The 22,749-nt window shown below is 35.2% G+C and overlaps 1 protein-coding gene across 1 annotated transcript; it reads left to right on the top strand.

Annotated features, from left to right (window-relative positions):
* The first annotated feature begins 105 nt into the window (after positions 1–105).
* Positions 106–20,864, top strand: LOC100370561 (aminopeptidase B-like). The gene is made up of 12 exons (XM_078010811.2): positions 106–362; positions 4,277–4,492; positions 8,046–8,155; positions 12,115–12,297; positions 13,000–13,212; positions 13,369–13,551; positions 14,961–15,140; positions 16,427–16,503; positions 16,676–16,808; positions 17,001–17,147; positions 19,032–19,116; positions 19,818–20,864. Exons 1-12 carry the CDS (start codon positions 182–184, stop codon positions 19,964–19,966), a joined length of 1,857 nt encoding a protein of 618 aa, XP_077866937.2. The 5' UTR covers positions 106–181; the 3' UTR covers positions 19,967–20,864.
* Positions 20,865–22,749: the final 1,885 nt, after the last annotated feature.

The raw sequence follows: 22,749 nt of genomic DNA on the forward strand, positions 1-22,749 counted from the left end.
CCCAATTTACGTTTCTACTCTTCTTGTATTTAATTAGTGTGTTTTTAATTTATTTAACATTATTTAACACACTTAAACAATATAAATTAATTATTGTTGTTTTTTATGATCACTTGAAATAAATATAAAAAATTTCATGACCTTTGACCACAGTCACCGGATCGTTGGCTAAGGCGGCAACATGACAGCACCAAACGTGGAAGTGTTGCATTCTGATAAAGTTATCGATATTGCCACAGCTTCGAATTACAAAGACTTCAAAGTGAGACATTTTCACTTGGATCTCGACGTGCGATTTGAGTCACAGACCATTGTTGGTGCTATAATTCTCGACATTGAAATTGACAGACCGTGTGTAGAAGGTAGGCGATCTGCTGCGATAACTTGCATGCAATAACTTGACTCGTTTGAAGCTGGCAGACACTCCCAGAAGACAGTGGAAGCTAGCAGACACACTAGCAGCCACAGTCTATCAGGCATAATATTGCTTTGAATCAAAGTTTATCACATCTTTTTGCATCACGTAATCACGTAATGGCTAATACTAGTATTCATTTAAACAGAGAAATTCTAACAAATGTACTCACTCCCCCTGAAAGTGTATCTCTATGTGCGTGTATATAAACACTATTCCCAATATTTTTTGGGAAATATTGAGTGTGCACCTTATCCACATATTTTTACTGTAATTAGTGTCTGCTAGCAAAAAGAGCAGTTCTACCACAATTATGATTTCCATATTTTAAAATTGTCTGCTATTTATTAAATGTCACCTATCACAAATTGTAGTCAATACATGCATGTTTCATACCACATAAGTGGTTAAGGTGCACACTCAATATTTTTACTGTAATTTGTGACTTAATTAGTGTCTGCTAGCATATAGATAGGGCAGTTCTGCCACAATTATGATTTCCATATTTTAAAATTGTCTGCTAATTATTAAATGTCACCTATCACAAATTGTTGTCAATACATGTATGTTTCATACCACATAAGTGGTTATGGCGCACACTCAATATTTTTACTGTAATTAGTGACTTAGTGTCTGCTAGCATATAGATTGGGCAGTTCTACCACAATTATGATTTCCATATTTTAAAATTGTCTGCTAATTATTAAATGTCACCTATCACAAATTGTAGTCAATACATGTATGTTTCATACCACATAGGTGGTTAAGGTGCACACCCAATATTTTAACTGTAATTTGTGACTTAATTAGTGTCTGCTAGCAAAAAAAGCAGTTCCACCACAATTATGATTTCCATATTTTAAAATTGTCTGCTATTTATTAAATGTCACCTATCACAAATTGTAGTCAATACATGCATGTTTCATACCACATAAATGGTTAAGGTGCACACTCAATATTTTTACTGTAATTTGTGACTTAATTAGTGTCTGCTAGCATATAGATAGGGCAGTTCTGCCACAATTATGATTTCCATATTTTAAAATTGTCTGCTCATTATTAAATGTCACCTATCACAAATTGTTGTCAATACATGTATGTTTCATACCACATAGGTGGTTAAGGTGCACACTCAATATTTTTACTGTAATTAGTGACTTAATTAGTGTCTGCTAGCATATAGATAGGGCAGTTCTACCACAATTATGATTTCCATATTTTAAAATTGTCTGCTAATTAATAAATGTCACCTATCACAAATTGTAGTCAATACATGTATGTTTCATAACACATAGGTGGTTAAGGTACACACTCAATATTTTTACTGTAATTTGTGACTTAATTAGTGTCTGTTAGCAAAAAGAGCAGTTCTACCATAATTATGATTTCCATATTTTAAAATTGTCTGCTAATTATTAAATGTCACCTATCACAAATTGTAGTCAATACATGTATGTTTCATACCACATAGGTGGTTAAGGTGCACACTCAATATTCTAACTGTAATTTGTGACTTAATTAGTGTCTGCTACCAAAAAGAGCAGTTCTACCATAATTATGATTTCCATATTTTAAAATTGTCTGCTAATTATTAAATGTCACCTATCACAAATTGTAGTCAATACATGTATGTTTCATACCACATAGGTGGTTAAGGTGCACACTCAATATTCTAACTGTAATTTGTGACTTAATTAGTGTCTGCTACCAAAAAGAGCAGTTCTACCATAATTATGATTTCCATATTTTAAAATTGTCTGCTAATTATTAAATGTCACCTATCACAAATTGTTGTCAATACATGTATGTTTCATACCACATAAGTGGTTATGGTGCACACTCAATATTTTTACTGTAATTAGTGACTTAGTGTCTGCTAGCATATAGATAGGGCAGTTCTACCACAATTATGATTTCCATATTTTAAAATTGTCTGCTAATTATTAAATGTCACCTATTGCAAATTGTTGTCAATACATGTATGTTTCATACCACATAGGTGATTAAGGTGCGCACTCAATATTTTAACTGTAATTTGTGACTTAGTGTCTGCTAGCAAAAAGAGCAGTTCTACAATAATTATGATTTCCATATTTTAAAATTGTCTGCTAATTATTAAATGTCACCTATCACAAATTGTTGTCAATACATGTATGTTTCATACCACATAGGTGGTTAAGGTGCACACTCAATATTTTTACTGTAATTAGTGACTTAATTAGTGTCTGCTAGCATATAGATAGGGCAGTTCTACCACAATTATGATTTCCATATTTTAAAATTGTCTGCTAATTAATAAATGTCACCTATCACAAATTGTAGTCAATACATGTATGTTTCATAACACATAGGTGGTTAAGGTACACACTCAATATTTTTACTGTAATTTGTGACTTAATTAGTGTCTGTTAGCAAAAAGAGCAGTTCTACCATAATTATGATTTCCATATTTTAAAATTGTCTGCTAATTATTAAATGTCACCTATCACAAATTGTAGTCAATACATGTATGTTTCATACCACATAGGTGGTTAAGGTGCACACTCAATATTCTAACTGTAATTTGTGACTTAATTAGTGTCTGCTACCAAAAAGAGCAGTTCTACCATAATTATGATTTCCATATTTTAAAATTGTCTGCTAATTATTAAATGTCACCTATCACAAATTGTAGTCAATACATGTATGTTTCATACCTCATAGGTGGTTAAGGTGCACACTCAATATTTTTACTGTAATTAGTGACTTAATTAGTGTCTGCTAGCAAAAAGAGCAGTTCCACCACAATTATGATTTCCATATTTTAAAATTGTCTGCTAATTATTAAATGTCACCTATCACAAATTGTAGTCAATACATGTATGTTTCATACCACATAGGTGGTTAAGGTGCACATTCAATATTTTTACTGTAATTTGTGACTTAATTAGTGTCTGCTACCAAAAGGAGCAGTTCTACCATAATTATGATTTCCATATTTTAAAATTGTCTACTAATTATTAAATGTCACCTATCACAAATTGTAGTCAATACATATATGTTTCATACCACATAGGTGGTTAAGGTGCACACTCAATATTTTTACTGTAATTAGTGACTTAATTAGTGTCTGCCAGCATATAGATAGGGCAGTTCTACCACAATTATGATTTCTATATTTTAAAATTGTCTGCTAATTATTAAATGTCACCTATCACAAATTGTAGTCAATACATGTATGTTTCATACCACATAGGTGGTTAAGGTGCACACTTAATATTTTAACTGTAATTTGTGACATAATTATTGTCTGCTAGCAAAAAGAGCAGTTCTACCATAATTATGATTTCCATATTTTAAAATTGTCTGCTAATTATTAAATGTCACCTATCACAAATTGTAATCAATACATGTATGTTTCATACCATATATGTGGATAAGGTGCACACTCAATATTTCCCAATATTTAAAAAAAAAAATACCTAAATGCTAACATTATCATCAATGGAAATTTAATTAGTTTGTATAAGACTTGAAGACTTTTCTCAGCGACATTATTTTTTAATTTAGTTGTAAGCGTTTACATACCTCACATATCAAATAGCTTTTGAAATGCAGTTTATTCTTTATTTTGCTTCCCGGATCCTCAATAAGCAAGGATTCCAACTTTAGTACAGAAAACAGATTCCATTTGTACATAGAATATATTGTCAGTTCCATTTCTTTTGCTCTTCCATGCTACACAAGAATGCAATTTCTTGGTACAATTCCAAAATATGTCTATGGTCAGACATCATCATGTTATAACAAAATTAAACAGCTTGTTTGAAACAGGCCTACTTAATATAACATTTAAATTGTGTATACATTTTGAATTTTCAGTTGTTCTTGATTCTCATGACACTTTACAAATCCACAAAGTGATCCAGAAACCAAATGGTGAATCTTTAGCGTTTGATGTGAAACCATTTGCAAGTTATGGAACAGCGTTACACATTCCTACGAAATGCAGTGTTGGTGATAAGTTTCAACTTGAAATTAACTACACAGCGACACATGGACCTGGTGTGGTTTGGCTGGCACCTGTACAAACTGCAGGTAGGATACTTTTCAGATGACATGATATGATGACATTATTTTGTTTAATTGATTGATTGATTCTTCTGTTTAGTCAAAGGCCGACATCTCTTGGGATTTGGATATGTCACGTCATGTTCAATATGTCACGTCATGTTCAATATGTTCAATATGTCACGTCATGTTCAATATGTTCAATATGTCACGTCATGTTCACGTGTAGTGGCGTGAAGCTAGGCGATTAGGTGCCGTACGCGAGCGCCGGTTCGAGTCACGCACGCAGTACGTATTTACTATAATTAGACATAGTCTTTACCTTGCCGTTTATTCGGTGTTATTTGCTTACTTATGTTCAATATTGATATATAGAAGATAATATTTGGTAATCGTAGTCCTAAATAACTACTTAAAAATAGCTAGACGTTTCGAGCAATGGATCTTTATCGATAGCTTATAGAAAATGTTAAAACGTACAGGTAGAACATAGGAACGTAAGAACACGCATGAACTATAAGTTAGAATCACAAAAAATTCCACAACAGAACAAATAACGCGCATTAGGTAGTGAGCTCAACAAATGAGTTGAACTGTTTATTAATTCCATGGGGTTCTTTAGTTCCAAGGCGGAATATAGTTTCCTCCTCGACACGCCTGAGCTGATTTTTGTTGCCATTGACAACACATACACCAGAAATAGACATATCTGTAATATTACCGTACTCGACCACGTTAGCGCCCATGCCCGGGCAAGCGCCCACCCCCCACTTTTGCACAATTTTTATATTTGGGGTCACATTCGGCAAAGCGCCCACCCCTTCAAAATGCAACTAATTTAAAACTTGGTCTTGCGTAACGAATCTTGGTAATCGTTTTTATATGATACAGTGTGGATATCGACCACTGTGAACATGTTGTGAATGCGTAGAACACGGTAACCGTGCATAAACTACGCTTCGAAAATGACCTGTTAATACAAGTAAAATGCGGTAAATATTTCATGCCATATTCAGTTTACCTCTCAAAAATGGCTAGTTACTAGTTTTTTGGAAAAAACATGTCGTTTATTCGCTGAAATAAATTCCAACAGATCGTACTTCGACATCGATAATTCACTTCCGCATTGCATTACCGGAAAGTCTTCGGAAATTTCCGAAGAATTGCCTTCAGTGCAATACAGCATTCTGATTGGTAAATAACCAACTTGACCCATTAGGTCAAAGGATGCTGCTGCAGGTCAAATGCAAATGCATCATGGCGGAAAGTGATTTTCATCGAGAGTTTGTGTACGATCCAACACCTTCGTCAGTGGAGATAATATGACAATTTTGACTTCGACTGTGTTCCAACAGACTCAAATGTTTTTAATTTCATAAATTCTGGTGGTACGTAATTAATATTGTAATAAAATGTGCATATTTGTTGTGATCATTTTTGTTTCTTCCTTGTGAAAATAAATGACGACTCAACTAATTTCGTAATTTGATTTTCCCTCAAAGACGTAATCTGTCACTTGATGAATCAAATTTTTCATTTGCACTCTTTTTCGAGGGGGGTGCTCGGGTAAGCGCCCACCCCTAAAAAATCGTGATTTTCTGAGTTGAGGCCCCTGGGCGCTAACGCGGTCGAGTACGGTATGTCCACTAGAATTAAAATGAAGTGAAACTGGATAATAACGATTTTTCTGTCTAGTTTGCCGTAGATGCTCAGCAAACCAATCACCCAATCGACAAACTGTAGAACCAATATAAAGTTTCCCGCATTTAATACACGAAATGCAATATACAACATTCATGGTGATACAACTGAACGGATATTTGACCTCAACATCTCCCTTGGGACCAAATATACGATTAGAGTCTGTAATAAAAGTACAAGTGTTACACCTAGGACGATTACACGGGACAGAACCATATTTCTAAGGGTCTCCCCTTTCACCCGTATGCACCAATAACCTCCTTAAATTAGTGTCACGGCGCCAGGCAGTAGTAGGCATTAGTGGAAACGTGGAACTAGTCTCCTCGCTGGTTTGTAAAATGTAAAAATGTTTGTACATTATGTTTTTAATCCTGACATTTAGAGGATGGTACATAAGTGCCAAAATTACACGATCCTGATTGTCACGGGAAACCGTAGATCCAATACAATCCGTTCTTGACATTGACATAACCTTGGCCAATGCTTTCCCAGTGACATTACGAGGATAACCCTGTTTTTTGAAATAATCACATAAATTCCTCGCCTGGTTACGGAAATCAGTATCATCGCTGCAAATACGACGTACCCGGAGTAACTGTGAGTAAGGTATGGAGTCCTTCATTCTAGTAGGATGTGATGATTCATACTGTAAATAACAATGTGAATCAGTAGGTTTTGTGTAAATTGATGTAGAAATCCGATCACCATCTACCTTAGTAGAAATATCGAGAAATGGTAGTGTTATTTCTGATATCTCATGTGTGTATTGTATGGCGGGATTAAAGTTGTTAACAAAGTCAATTAACTGTAATAACTCATCCCGACTGCTTGACACGGCACCAAAGCCATCATCAATGTACCTGACATAAAATTCAGGTTTAGTGCCTTGAAAGGACGAAAAAATTAACTCCTCTTGATATGACATGAATAAACATGCATAGCTCGGACCAAAAAGAAAAACAATTCCCGTTCAAAACTAATTCCGCTAGGCGCACCAACACAAACGTAGGAGAATCCTTAAATGCCCTTTTATTCAGAAAATGCTGTAAAACCAACAGTCCATCAGTGTGCGGGATAGATGTATAAAGTGATTTTACATCCATAGAAAATAAAAATCTGGGTTTATCCGGCGTGAAACGAAATAACTCTAGTTTCCTAAGTGCATCATTAGTATCCTGAACATATGTAGGCTGTGACACAACTGGTCTCAACATTGAATCCAAATATCGAGCTATGTGCTCAGTCGGACAATTACATGCTGAGACAATGGTCTACCAGGATTGTTTACCTTGTGAATCTTAGTTAATAGATAAAAGATTGGTGTTCGTGGTCTGCGCACTATAAGATTTTTGGCCTCTTTCGGCAAATCACCTTTAGCAATATAACCATTAACCACATCACCTATTTCCCGTTGTATTTCATTAGTGATATCCACATCAAGTGCCTGGTAGGAGTCTGTATCCGATAACTGCCTCTCCACCTCCACCAGATACAAATCTCTACGCCAAACCACCACTGCCCCACCCTTGTCAGCTGGCTTAATAACAATCTCATCACGTCGTGACTTAAGAGAATTAAGAGCGTCAAGTGCCTGATGAGTTATATTGTGTTCAATATTGGTTTTGTTGATAACGCATGTAAAATCCATTGTTTACATACTGTGACTGGTATTTTAAATCATATTTACAAAATCCAAGAAAATGAAAGGAGTAGAAAATGAAAGGAGTTTTCCAAAACTGGTTACATAAAATTGACTTTAAATACAACATAAATGTAAAAGAAAAAAATTTATTGACATGCTGATGTGAAAACAATGCAATGTACTAATCCATTTCTCCTTCCCGAGCTTTCAAATGAATAATTCCTAAATTTGTTCTAGGCAAACAGCATCCCTTTATGTATACCCAAGGACAGGCAGTGTGTAACAGGTCATTCTTCCCATGCACGGACACGCCAGCTGTGAAATCTACATACTCCGCTAATGTCAAGGTGAGTGAGAGGGAGATGTAGTGCTATTACCAGCATAGGTACATTTGAGACAAAAATGTTTGTTTTGCATTACACTTGAGTGCAGTTTGCATGCGGCTTTGGAAAGTATGCCAGGTCTCGCAACCCCAGTTGTTACATATATTCTCTAGACAAAACCCTGAGCCCCGAACACAGTCCAAACACAAGTAGCATTTGCTATGGGGGTTCCAACTTTGTAGCTCCTAGTGGCAACCGCCGCATGACCACCCGATCTTTGGGGCGACAAAACAGGAGCTGAGGTACCTTTGATGTGTTTCCCTTTCTTCCTATCCATTTCTAAAAAAGAACAAGACACAAAGAGATCCAACAACGTGGTCAAATTTGCTTCACCCAAGTTTTTTTATTTTTGTATGCAATGCACACAAAAAGACGACACAGGAGTAAAAAATCGGAAAACTTATCCTACCAGCCACTGCGTCGGCTGCCACGCAGATGACAGCTTGCCAGAGCAAGAACCCGTACAGAAAAAAATCGGGATGATCAGAAGTGATCATAAGGCACAATATTTGTTTTTGACAATGACTTTGAATATTGAAAGCATGCCTCATCAAAAATGTCTCCATCTCTTTGCTCATCAAGACTATGGTGACTTCATTGCAGTTTGTCAAACAGCCTCTGAAGCTGCTTCTTTTTAATTCTTTAGTTAAAAATATAAAAGATTTTACCCCACTATCAGCATTCGCAAGTATAACTTTTCATCTGTAGATGCGTGCTTGTACAGGAGCTAAAGGCATGGTCACGGTTGCTGTTTTTTGTCGTCTTGACGCTGGCTCTTTGATTTGATATTGCTTCCATCATCACGAGCTAATGTAGCAGTATCTTTCTTCATCTCTGCTAACTCCCCACACTGCTTTAGATGTATATCGGATTCGGCTGATACCCAACCCTGGGTGATCACATGGAGGATTTGATTTTTTTTTTATAGAAAAGTGTGGACCAAAAGGTTATGGTGTTATGGCAGATATTATGAAGTCCATCTTGTCTAGAAAAATAACCCTGTGCTGATAAAAATAGAGGAAAAACAATGGCGACGGTAGGACCACCATAGCAAATGTACGTGGATATAAAGAAAACCAGGTCAACTCATTTAATAAATGTAAACCAGTGCCTGTTAATTTTGTTACATTTTTGGCAAAGAACCATAACATAAAAAATAACGTTACTAGTATTATAGCTAGGGGTGTGATACAGTCGGCCTTTCGTTTGTTCATTCATTCATTCATTTTTAATTAAAGGATAACTTATTTTTAGGAATCATGATTTATTTACTGTCTGCATAATAAAACCTTTACATAGTCAAAAAATCAAGAATTCGTTCAGACGAATCATTAAATAATACCAATGCAATGGAATGTGAAAACCTATTGAAATTAATGACATTGGTTCAGAGCACACTGATACATTTCATTACTGGATTGATTAATTAATTAAAAATCATCAAAGTCCAGCTCTGAGTCAGTGCTGTCCACAAAATCCTGCATAGCTGCTGAGATATCTTCGTCGTCTGATATATCTGCATTTTCGTCTTCGCTAGAAGAGTCCATAAAACTTAAGTTATCGATGTCATAGCCTGGCATTATCCTCACCTTCTAAAACAAGCTGCAAGTTGCTATTCAATTTGTCATGTGGGACACTGGCGACAATGCCACAGCATTCAAATCCTCTTCTGACATCCACATTGTTTTTGACTCCCATGTGCGAAGCACAAAAGGGAGTCTTTGCAGTTACTATGTCTGTATGTCTGTCTGTATGTATGGATGGATGTATGTATGTATGGATGTTACTTTTTTTGTTCCACCGTTATCTCAAGAACCACTAATCAAATTTTGGTGAAACTTGGTACATAGATGCTCTGGGATAATGCGCAGAGTTGAATAAGTTTTAGTAAAAATCTATGAATATTAATTACCTAATTTGCATGATACTTAGCTGATTTTTAGCTGTTCCAAGACTGTTCCACTGATATCTAAAGAACCACTCATTGGATTTTGATGAAATGTGGCACATGGATGCTCTGAACTAGTGCGCAGATTTGATTAGTTTTGGGTAAAAATCTGATTGATTAATCAATTTTCGGCTTTTCCACTGATATCTCAAGTACTAATCATAACATTTCAATAAAACTTGGTACATAGGTGTCATATGACACTGCACAGACCTGATAGTTTTTAGGGTAATATCAGTACATATTAATTACCTAATTTGCATAATTAATTAATTTTCAGCTTTTGATATTTCGAGTAGTAATGATCATGTTTCAATGAAACTTGGTACATAGTTACTTGAGGACTGTGCAGAGACCTAATTAGTTTTTGGGTAAATATTTGTGCATATTAATCATCTTATTAGCATAATTACTTAATTTTCAGCTTTTCACCTGATATCTCAAGTACTAATCATCACATTTCAATGAGACTTGCGACATAGATATTCTAGGACTATGCAGAGACCTGATTAATTTTGGGATAAATAATTGTGCCTATTAATTGCCTAATTTGCATAATTAGTTAATGTTTTGCTGTTCTATGGCTGTTGCACTGATGTCTAAAAACCACTCATTGGATTTCAATGAAACTTTTAAAGAGTACCCATCACATTTCAATGAACCTAAGACTATGCAGCATATTAGTTTTTGGTAAATATTTATGCTTCTTAATCACCTAATTAACATAATTAATTAATACTGATATCTCAAGTATTGATCATCACATTTGAATAAAACTTGATCCATAAATGCTCTAGAACAATAGACAGCCTGATTAATTTTGGGTTAAAATTTGTTCATATTAATTCTCTAATTAGCATAATAACTAATATTTTTTTTATTCTAATCACATTTCAATGAAACTTGGTACATTGTGCAGACCTTATTAGTTTTACACCTAAATCTGTTCATATTAGTTACCTTATTTGCATAATTAGTTTTCAGCTATTCCATCAATATCTCAAGTATAAGTAATTTTGAATTAATTTTTAATGTGTCTCCAAAACTCTCAGCACACGGGAGTTCTTTCTAAGCTTTCTTTGATTCCTTTCTGTTACTGCCACAAAACATTTGCTACTAACAAAACCAAACACAGTTTCCCAAGATGGAAGACGTTCGTGGAAGTTGTTCGCTGCATTTGACAGCGGTGTGGGTTCTTTCAAACATAGACATAATATCCGCTCCCTTGTGAGGACTGGCTCAATTAGGGGTAGACTGCGTTGACGACTGAAGAAAACTCCCTTTCTGACGCTGTATACTTTGTTGATCCACTCCTTCAAAAGTTCTTGGGTCATACTGCCTTTTTTAGCCAACAAAACCACAATGTCTTCAGGAACATTTTCCTTTGGTAGTTTTTTTGAGTCCTAGCAAAATGACTCGTCTTTAGAAATTCTTCCCCATTGACACAGTCAAGACAACTGTAAATCTCGTCTTGGTAGCACTGCAATGTGCTCCTTCTACGTTCTTGTTACCAGTAAAATCGATAGTTGTATCTGAGAGCTTATCAATATAAACAAGAGTTTCATCCATGTTAAAAATGTTTTGTTCACTTATTCAAACAGTCATGTCACTTAATACTGTCAAATGATCCTGCGTTATAAATTTTTTTCCCAGCAGCAGATCTGTCGCCTGCTTGTCCACAGTGGGTTATTTTTCTGACACAAAGTTTGTGACATTTCATGAAAAGTTGAATCCACTCATCAATGTGTGCATTGACATATCCTTCGCTAAATCAGGAGTAGACTGCACATTTATTATCTTATCTCTCCTTGAACCTTTCAACAACTTTTCCTCCAGTTCCGGAAAAAATGCTTTTCGGCCAGAACCTGTTAAAATTAATTGAAAATAATGGTTAGAAATGGGTAAATAATTATAATTATTCATAAAATTACCATTGAGCAGCTACAGCGCCTAGTTTTGTGATCTTTTTTTACAGGTTCCCAATGGCTTCACTGCTGTAATGAGTGCTGAAAAATGTGAGAAGGGTGAGGCGGACACTATTTTCAAATTTGAAATGACCAATCCCATTCCTCCATACTTAGTTGCCATGGCAGTAGGTGACATTGTCTCAGCTGATATTGGTCCAAGGAGCAAAGTTTGGGCAGAACCCGCAATGGTGGTAAGATGAGAATTTAATGTTTTTAGTCAGACTTTTTCTGTTCCATCATTTCTTGGACATGCCTGGTTCCATTTGTACAAAGACAAAAACAGAAAAGGTATACATATAGTCTTCAGTATGTTTTTATATGGGTTGACATTTGACTGCTGAATTGGCGGCCATACTGTCATGAGAAACTGGATTACTGAGGCACGTCACCTTGGTAACACAATTGTCTGGAGAAATAAAATAATCCATGTTCATTGGTCAGTTGAGTTTAATCATTCATTATCATTCAACCAATCAAATCTATGGGCAAATATGAGCACAATCAGATTGTATAGAAATGTACCTTTGCAAATATTGTAGTGAGGTATTGTAAGTGGAATGCATCATAGTCAACAATATACAAGTTTTGATTTTTCTGGGTAGGTTCCCTGGTTATGGCATTCCTGGGCACACTCACCTCAGAATTAAATTTGAATTCTGCATGAAATTCCTTAAGGGAAAGCACTATAGTATATAGTTAAATGTTTTATATTACTGATTGTCCGTTATCGTCATCATTACATTTTTCTGACACTTGATACATATATATTTCTTGTGCGTGATTGGATAAAATATGTCATGTGACACAACACTGAGGTCAGCAGAGAGTTACCGTTACTTTCAATGCCTGGCAACCAGAGATATCACCTGATGGAATGCTTGTTTTCTTTTCAGGACAAAGCAAAATCCGAGTTTGACGGGGTGGTAGAGGAGTACATCACTACGGGAGAGACGCTATTTGGACCCTATGTGTGGGGACGATATGACTTGCTTGTCCTACCGCCATCATACCCGTTCGGTGGAATGGAAAATCCGTGTTTGACCTTTGTGACCCCATGTATTGTTGTTGGAGACAAATCATTAACTGACGTAGTTATGCACGAAATAGTAAGTAGTAACTAACTTTTCAATATTTCCACAAAAATAAAATTGAGTAAAATTACATTTTGTATTCAACATCTTTGAAAATAAGTGTTTATGGATGAATCACAATATGTCGTTGACAATTGTAAAAGCCTATTTCTTTTCTTGTTTGTATTGTAGGCACATAGTTGGTTTGGTAATCTGGTCACCAATGCCACATGGAGTGAGTTCTGGCTAAATGAAGGATTTACTATGTATGCACAGAGACGTATTTCTATGAAAGTCATGGGTGAATCTTATACTTGTCTGGAAGCAGCTACCGGAAGATCATTACTGCGACTTCACATGGATTCATCAGGGGAGGTATATTATACATAGGCGCTTTTTTTTGACCCATTTTTTTTTAGACTTGCATGTAATCCTATGTGATCTGATCAAATATGATAAATAAATATCGTGCCGCAGAGACATGTTACTTTTGATCTATTTTAAGTTGACCATTTCAGACAACATACATTTTGGATTACAGTTTTACATAGTTAATACAATTTTGATCAAAGATATTATTGGAGAATTTAATGATTGTGATAAGCATCAAATAATGGATGGTAAATAGGTTATTTTAACCTTTTCACCACCAAACATTCCTGACCAAATTCTTCTCCACGTTTTTCTGATATTCTTCAATATTTTTTGGAAATGAGCCCTAATTTTGGAGCCAACACACAATTTGAGCCAATTTTCAGTTTTTAATCAAACAATTTGGCTATTTTTGTGACAATCTTCTGAAGGAAAGTGCAGACTATAAACTGGACTATTTTGTGAATTTGTGATAAAAAGAGGGAACTGGTAAATGACTTCCACATATAAAATTTAGTGCCGACCTTTATGTCTTATAGCAACGACAAATGTGCATTCTTTATACTAACTAGGAAACCTAGAAGCTGATTACAGTCTTGCAAACATACTACTGTAATAGCAGATTACAATGAAAGTACTACCGCACTGCATTCAGACATTCTGTAGGACATGGTCAACACAGTCACAACAGTGGTTAATTGTCATGAATAAATTTGACCTCTTCCCCTTCCCCCTCCTCCTTTCACTACTCCTCTCTTCCACTTCCTCCTCATCATCATCCTACTTCTAATCTCAATCCTTCCCTTTTCTCAATCCCCTCCTCTTAATTCTAATCCACCTCTCCTAATCCTCCTCCTCCTAATCCTCCTCAACCTCTCAATCCTAATCTCCTCCTAAACGCCTCCTCCTAATCCCCACCATAATCCTAATCCACCTCATGTTAATCTATTTAATCCTAATCCCTCCTCCTCCTAATCCTAATTTTAATCCCCCCATCCTTCCTCATCCCTGTCCTACTGTAAAATCTGTATTAGAAGCCGCATCCCCAATAGAAGTCGCACCCATTCTTTTTGAACAATCGAGACCCAAAAATTCATCAGGTCGCATATGTGTAGATGCTCTAATAGAAGCTGCATCTCCTCTGTTGCATTGTACCATTTTAATAGAAGCCGGGGCTTTTAATACAGATTTTACAGTAATCATAATCTTCTCTAAAATTTACCCCTCCCCTCCTCCAACTCTTAACCCTGATTCTAATCCATCTCCTTAATCCTAATTCTAATCCACTTCCTCCTAGTTTTCCTCATCCTCCTTGACTTGCTGTTTCTCTTCCTCTTTGTATTTCTTCTCCTTCCTATAAAATCCAAATTTGTATCCCTTAATTCTCATTTAAGTTAGTACTATATCCATAGGATCATCCGTTGAATCGGTTGAGAGTCGTGATTGATGAGGGTGTGGATCCAGATGACACTTATAATGAGACACCGTACGAGAAAGGATTTTGCTTTTGTTCATATCTGAAGAGTCTTGCAGGTGGTTATGATAAATTTGATGAATTTCTCAGAGCATATGTACAGAAATATAAGTTTAAGGTAAAAACATTTAAATAATTTGTTTTGCAGCAAAATCAACATTTTATGCTGCATACTGTTTTCAAATGCGAATTCCAAATAGGGAATGATTACGCACGTAAGCGTCCTCTAATAATAAAAACAAACGAGGCTGCCACCAGGGTTTGACCGGACTCTGCCGATTCTGTTCTAAACTTTATGAATTTCGGCATTTTCATGATGTATTCCTGGGAGGAAAAGGTGTATAATAATACGGTTATTACGAGGATACCGCAAAGTATGAACTCAGACAGTACGCCATCTCATCAACCTCTGCATCTCGTCGGTCGATACTCCGGCTGTACTGTCTTCATGCATACTTTGAGGTATCCTTCAATAACCTCACATTATTAGGAATGAAGATGCCTTGAGGTCCATATGTTTACCTGATTTGTTGAATTATTTTTTTCAGCTTACCTCAACGGATCACAATTACATGCCAACATGTAGTACTATCCACAGTATTAACATATTGTTCTAGTCAACGGCATAAACAAATGCATTCATCATGTGATGTCTCTTTTTGTTATCAACAAAATTATACTGTTCAACTGCTCAGTAGTGTCTGTTTGAACAAAGTCATTTTGGTTCTAAAAATTCAGCAAAATCAAACATTTTTGCCATTCTGAATCCCAGCCATGTATAGATCAAACTTAATACACGTGTTATATTAGAAATTATGCGACTTTGATGCAAGATATTTTGTTTTTAGATCAGATTCAAAAATAGCCAACTGGAGGCCATACTGTAGAATACTTTATTTTCGCTATTTTTGCTGAAGGGATGATTCCATGAAAATAAAATCTTGCGAATATACTTTTTTTCCTATATTTCACATTCAACTCATCAAAAATCAGTGAAAATGCCATATACATGTATAACGCCCGAAAAGCCTTTTCAGCGAAAATTAAATTCAGCTATAATAAAGTATTTCACAGTATATGGTTTAAGGAAAGCTTTACCAGAGCCATATCTCTGACATACCTTAGTCATTCATGTTTAGCATTCACATTGAAACATTTTACACATGATATGTACATTTATGTATTTATTTGAAGTTCTGATTCAAAATATCTGACTTGTATCAAATGTAGTTGAAAATAAAGGCTTTTGGGAACTTTTGATTTTTGGTTTTCCAGGATGGATTTTGTGTTATTGTACATACCGTAGTTATAAGATTTGCCAGAACCTTCATTCTTCCACGCTGAATGCTTGCGTTCACCTCAATACATAAATAATAGAAATTATTGACAATGACTTGTTTTCAGAGTATTGTATCAGAAGATCTTTTTGATTTTTTTCTGGACTACTTTCCTGACCTGAAAGACCAAGATGTATCAAACAGGTAACTAATTTGTTGTAATTGTCTGGTTTCAGTTTAACCCGTATATGATCAAGTCAATGCAAAAACTACATGGGGCTGGCAGGATAGAAAAACGTGCTTTTCTGCTCATCTGAAAATATTCCCAGGAAGAGACATATTGATATGAATCTCATCTGCTCTGATTATTCCACAGCAAAAACTTGGAATTTGACAGATGGTTGAATACTCCTGGATGGCCTCCATATCTTCCTGATTTGTCTGCTGGTGAGGAGCTGACTAGACCAGCCGAGTTACTTGCAGCAGTATGGGCTGGAGAAGATGCACAGGTAAGTAACTTAATCAGATGAGTTAATAACAGTAGTCTGGGCAGGAGAATATATCCTGGCAGGTTGAACAAACCAGCTGAATCAATTATAAGTGAATATATTACTTGCTCATGCATGTGAGTTCTCTTTTGATTTTACTTGCATTGTCATGTATTATATATTCCTAAACCAATCATATCTATCTGTATTCAGACCACATCAAAGGACATTACTGATTGGCCAGTATACCAGGTGTTACATTTTCTAGACCAGTTATTGAACAGACCAAGACTACCAGATGGTGCTATTGAACAATTGGATAACGAATATCCACATCTATCAAAATCGAATAATGCCGAGGTACTTACAATTCAATATTTGTTAGAAAATTCTCCTGTCTAGTTTTATATTTCAATTTCATACAGTGGTATTCTCATTGGCTTATTTGTTAGAATTCCCCTATCTAGTTAGTTCCCATTCAGACACAGTCCGAAAACGGGGACTTATGTTTTGACCTCCGTGTGTGCGTGCGTGCATCCGGACCTGTATCTTAGAAATGCTTGGACCAATCACAATCAAACTTCAAAAATACATCATACATGATATTATACATATGCACGTCAATTTGTTTCATGATCTGATTCAAGATGGCCAAATGGCGGACATTTTTGTGCTAAAAATCATCAAAATCAAGCATTTCCCAGCTGTTTACAGATGGATTTTGTTCAAACTTGGTATATACATTAGACATTATAGGACCTTGATGCAAATAATTTTGTTTTTCAGATAAGATTCAAAATGGCCGACTGGCAGCCATTTGTTTTAATGAATGTGGTTCTTGTGCTATATTTCTGACTTGCTTTCACTGATTATGTTCAAATTTTAAATATTCATTATACATCATGTCATAGATAGACAGATATATTGGTTTGATGATCCTATTCAAAATGGCCGAATGGTGGTCATTTTTGTGCTAAAAAATCATCAAATATCAACCATTTCTGGCATTTATGGATGGATTTCGTTCAAACTTGGTACATACATTAGACATTACGGGTTCCTGATGCACGTCATTTTATTTTTCAGATCGGATTCGAAATGGCTGACTGGCAGCCATTTTGTTTTAATGATTGGGCTTCTAGAGCCATGTCTTTGACTGATTATGTTCAAATGTTATATATTCGTTATAAATCATGTTATATATATATATACATGTATTCAAAATGGTTGATTTTGAATGCTGTTCCAGAGCAATATCTCTCAATATGGACAAGTACTTGTTTGACGATCAGATACAAATGTCAATCATTTTAATGTTAAAAAATCATATTTCTGAAATGGTTATATTCCAGCTATATATCTTAAATTTAATAACTAACTGGGACTATGTCATGCATGGCTTGTTTTATATTTCAATTTCATACAGTGGTACTCTCATTGGCTTATACTCAAACTAAATATCATTGAAATCAATATACATATAAAGATATTGAAAAATAAAAATGTTACAACAGTTTAAAATGACTACTATTATTCAGGGTTGAATAAATAGAAAAAAAAACATGCATCATACATTGATTTATTTACAATTTCGAATGCATTATTTAATACGAGTAATTTACAACTATCAACATATAGTAATGAATACAATACAGCTTATTGGTCTTTTTGTTATTTTGGTTTTTCACATGTTTGTGTATATTCATATCACATTTGGTGTAATTTTGTTATATAATTATGTAATTTTGTTGTATACCAATTTATATAAAGACCACCAATTTTTGCAGCGAAAAGAATGATTTGTACTTCACAATGAAAACTGGGATTGATATAACTTCCAAGTTTGAAATAAGAGTTTTAATTTCACTTTTACTAACATCTTAAAAAATATACGTAAAACCCATGTCAATGCTGAACTTTGCTGAGAGGCCAACTGGCTAAAGAAATATCAAGATTTTAAACAAAAATGAAATACAATGTAACAAGTTTTTATGCCGGAGGCATCAACAATGAGAACAAACATCTTTCCCACATGTACCTCTGTTCTAATGATGATTGGGCAAGGTAAAAATGATGTGAACACCAATTTTACCATTCTCATTCTTTCAATTATGTTGACAAATATCAGTAATTTGAGTCTGTGACATCATATGTGATACACATTCTGGTTATTCATTGGTGGGATTATCTTGACCGATATTCTCAATTACTTGTCGAAAATCTCATCTTTTCTACTTTTTTTAGATTCAACTCAGATGGTCTCAGATTGTATTAAAAAATGACCACAAACCACATTTTGCAGGCATCAGATCATTCTTGGAGAGCCAAGGTTTGTTTTATTTCAAATATCAGTATAATATACTGCAGATATTGTAGAGATATTACAAAGATCAGTGAACAATTCTCATATTATTTTAATATAATATCTACATTTGTAAAGAAAGTGCACAGAGTCATATATTCTTCATAGGATTCAATTAGTTTTCTATTTTCTTAAAAATAGATTTGTTTTCACAGGACATTGTGAAATTCACAATCTCCATGTTTGAGAATTCATCACTCATTTCTATTTCAGAAAATAGTTTTAATATGCAAAGAGACTAATTTCTAGTTCTTTAATCCAATAGTCTACCATTCCTCTCCATAACCTTAAAACCTGTGCATCTAGTGTGCAATGTTCCAACCATATAATTTGAGCCAATTTGTTTAAACAAATTTTCATTTTTGAAAATGTTCATGCATAGATTCACCTGTGTACATTTTCAAGTAGTCAAAAATATTTATAAATTATGTGTTTGGCAATCAGTAAGTGAATTGATATGTTGCATGTTTCTCAACCAATAGCTTTATGTAAAATCAGTTAAATAGTTTTGATTATGTCATATGTGTCTCAGCTAATAGCTTTAGGTAAATCGGTTGAATAGTTTTGATTTCGAGGTTAATCAGGCTACCAAATGAATTAAAGCATTCACTAAAATCCACATTGCATTTTGAATATGCTAATTGTAATTTATAATAATCTATTTTCAGGTAAGCAGAAATACACACTTCCAATATATCGTGCAATGAAGCAGGGTTCGAATGAAGCTCAACAAATGGCATTCCAAGTGTTCAACTCTACAAAAGACCAGTTGCATATTAATGTACAAAACTATGTAGAAAAAATTCTGAATTCATAAACCATAAATACAGTTTTGATTTAAATTTATAACTTTTACATTTCTGATTCAGTTTGATTTTTTTTTACAGCAGTATTTGAGCATTGCAATCATGCTTGACATTCATCCATTCCATCTTCAAATCTCATATTGCAAATTTTATTAAATAGAATAAATCATTTGACATAACATTTTTTTGTGAAAAAAAATAGCTTGGTTAGTGAAATTGTTTTTAAAACATTATCAACATTAAAAATATACATGTATTTCTGTTAGCTGATTCACAGATCAAATAACCAGATTCCCTCATTGGCATGGTAAGGTTCAACAATTTGTGACAATTGTGTAATGAATTAGTCTGATCTATGACATATGGAGTTGCTTCTTTTATAATTATTACACTTATTATTGAAGACGCATTGCATTATATATTTTGAACAAATTTGCCGTCCAGCCCATATGCTTTGAAAGATGTATCATCCTCTTAAAATCAATACTTAATAATTAGTCCTTTGTTCAAGTATGTTTGAAATGGAGCAAATGAAAATGGACAATCTAACTCATTTCATGTGTAATTGTATTGTGTATTATCCAGAATTTCATGCAGTTAAAGTCGAAATGTCTGCCAATGTGAATAAACATTTTATGACATTTGTCATAAAATGACATTAGGTATACCTGAATGTTTATGGTTAAGTATGTATTTCCACATTTCTACCTACATCTGGTTATGTGTGTGTTTTGTTATTACCTGTATTTGAACACATTGCATGGCTTTGAAAGTGATCTGATTTCAGTTCGTATGAAAGCATCTTATTTGAGTAAATTCAGATTAAAAGTCAACCAATAATGTCACAATTGAACGAGCCGTATTCATGTGATTGAATTCCTTGTATTCGAATAAACAATATATATTACACATGTTGTTTATCATATACCTCTTATTGCCCAGCATTGTAACGCTATGGGATGTGCACCCTCACATCTGGTCAATAATTTTAGTATCATGCCCAGCCCAGTACGCCTGGCTTTCATCAATCAAAACAAAAAGCGTCATTCTAAATTACATTGAGTGTTTGAGGTCACACTGTGGTAAAATTGTAATTACTCCTTTAAGGTATATGATAAAACCTTTATGGGCTGGATCCAGTCCATAAAAATTAGCGGGGACTCATCAGTTACATATACAGTTATTATAATTGTAATTTGTTGAAATCAATGATATTGAAAAATAGTAATTCAGTAAGTTTGCAAATATCATCTGGCCAATATAATTACACCAATAAATTTTAATAGTATCAGTTATACAATATTGATAAATTATTTTGTGTACATATATTTACAAAAATATAATTCAGATTTCAGTTGAATATTTGTAATGAATAATGATTGCATGTGTATTAATCAAATCACTGATAATGGATGTTCAAATAAAAATCTGTAAGCAATCATTGTCATATTATTACATGAACCACAGTCCCGCTATAGAGGGATAGAGGGACTGTGCATTAACTATACTAATATATAAAACGCTCTTTAATTAATCCCTGTATATTTTCACTAATTCTTTCTAAGCATGTAACAGTTTACTACATCACCTACCAGAAAGTCAATGGAAATAATAAATTTCATTTATTACTCTTTAGATTACAGCCCCAAACGAAAACTATCCCCAGGTCCACAAATAACACTCTAGGGTAGTATTCCCTATAGAAAAAAAGGCCTCGCCTAAGGGGGGGGGGGGTGTGTCACCCTTAGGGTGCTCATGCGCGCACGCCGCCCTGATTCGTTTGTGCTCTCTTGTTTCTGCTACCAATGGGTGCAGATATTTTTCAGGTTGCAGTTTTTATGACAAATTATCTAGGAAATCTAGTGTTGGTGATCGACTCCATTACGGTAAAGGCTTTCTATCATTTGGGACCGCATTTTAACTGTTTTAGTTGGATCGCCGGCTCAGTTTATAATCGCCTGGATTCCGAATTTTGGCGCAGTGAATTTTCTTGTTTTTTCACGATCTCATTTTGTATTTTTTAAGTCGCAAAAAAAGACGAAGAATGTCCCGACGTAACAGTCGGGACGTAAGACATGCTCATCCTGCTTTAAACAAATGCCGGTTTGGGACCTGCATTCATGTCACGGTTGTGTCAGGGACTCTGAGTATTGCCTGGAGGGCCTCTGTGATCAATGGGATCCTAAAACGTGGTCGTATTGCGAGGCGATAAAAAAGAGAAATCCCTAGCTGCAGCTAGCGATGAAATGTCTGATTCAATAAGTGACAAATCTCTCCCTCCACTTGGTAATTGCGACGAGGCTCGCCTCCGACAACCGAGAGTGTTCGAGAGTTGTCATGATATGACTCCCTGCTCAATGTAGCTGGATCACTGATTGAGACAAAACCTTCAAAACCGTTTATCTCTGAGGTGATGGGGACGTCTGTCGATAACTTAGAAACCTATGATGGAACTAAATCCTCCCAACGTGGAGTTAGTTTCCCCGTTCGATGTTATCGAGGCGGACAAACACTGTTCCACCGCTTTTGAGATACTGCCTGTCCCTCCTCCGCCAGGGCTAGGGTCAGGTGTGTCCCATCCCCCCAGTGATCTCTCCTTTAGAGGATCGGGGTGGTGGGGGGGCAACTCACATCAGTGGGAAAGGGAGCATCCACTTCTTTTATGAAAGGGGCTCTCTCCCTGGAACGGAACAGGCTGACCAGGCATCGCTTCCTGCGCCTCACCAAGCCACGCAGAGTGCCCCCACTTGTGACTGTGAGGGAGGACTCCAGTGTTGGCACCCCTGTTACGAGG

The sequence above is a fragment of the Saccoglossus kowalevskii genome, chromosome 17 (genome assembly GCF_978046115.1).
Source record: "Saccoglossus kowalevskii chromosome 17, keSacKowa6.1, whole genome shotgun sequence".
NCBI classification, from domain to species: Eukaryota; Metazoa; Hemichordata; class Enteropneusta; family Harrimaniidae; genus Saccoglossus; species Saccoglossus kowalevskii.

What these genes read in the sequence shown, in the direction of transcription:
- LOC100370561 (XM_078010811.2), top strand. Translation starts at nt 182, where the DNA reads ATGACAGCACCAAACGTGGAAGTGTTGCATTCTGATAAAGTTATCGAT. An exon ending in CATACTCCGCTAATGTCAAG is followed by an intron (nt 8,156 to 12,114) that starts GTGAGTGAGAGG and finishes CTTTTTTTACAG; the next exon opens with GTTCCCAATGGCTTCACTGC. An exon ending in ATCATTCTTGGAGAGCCAAG is followed by an intron (nt 19,117 to 19,817) that starts GTTTGTTTTATT and finishes ATCTATTTTCAG; the next exon opens with GTAAGCAGAAATACACACTT.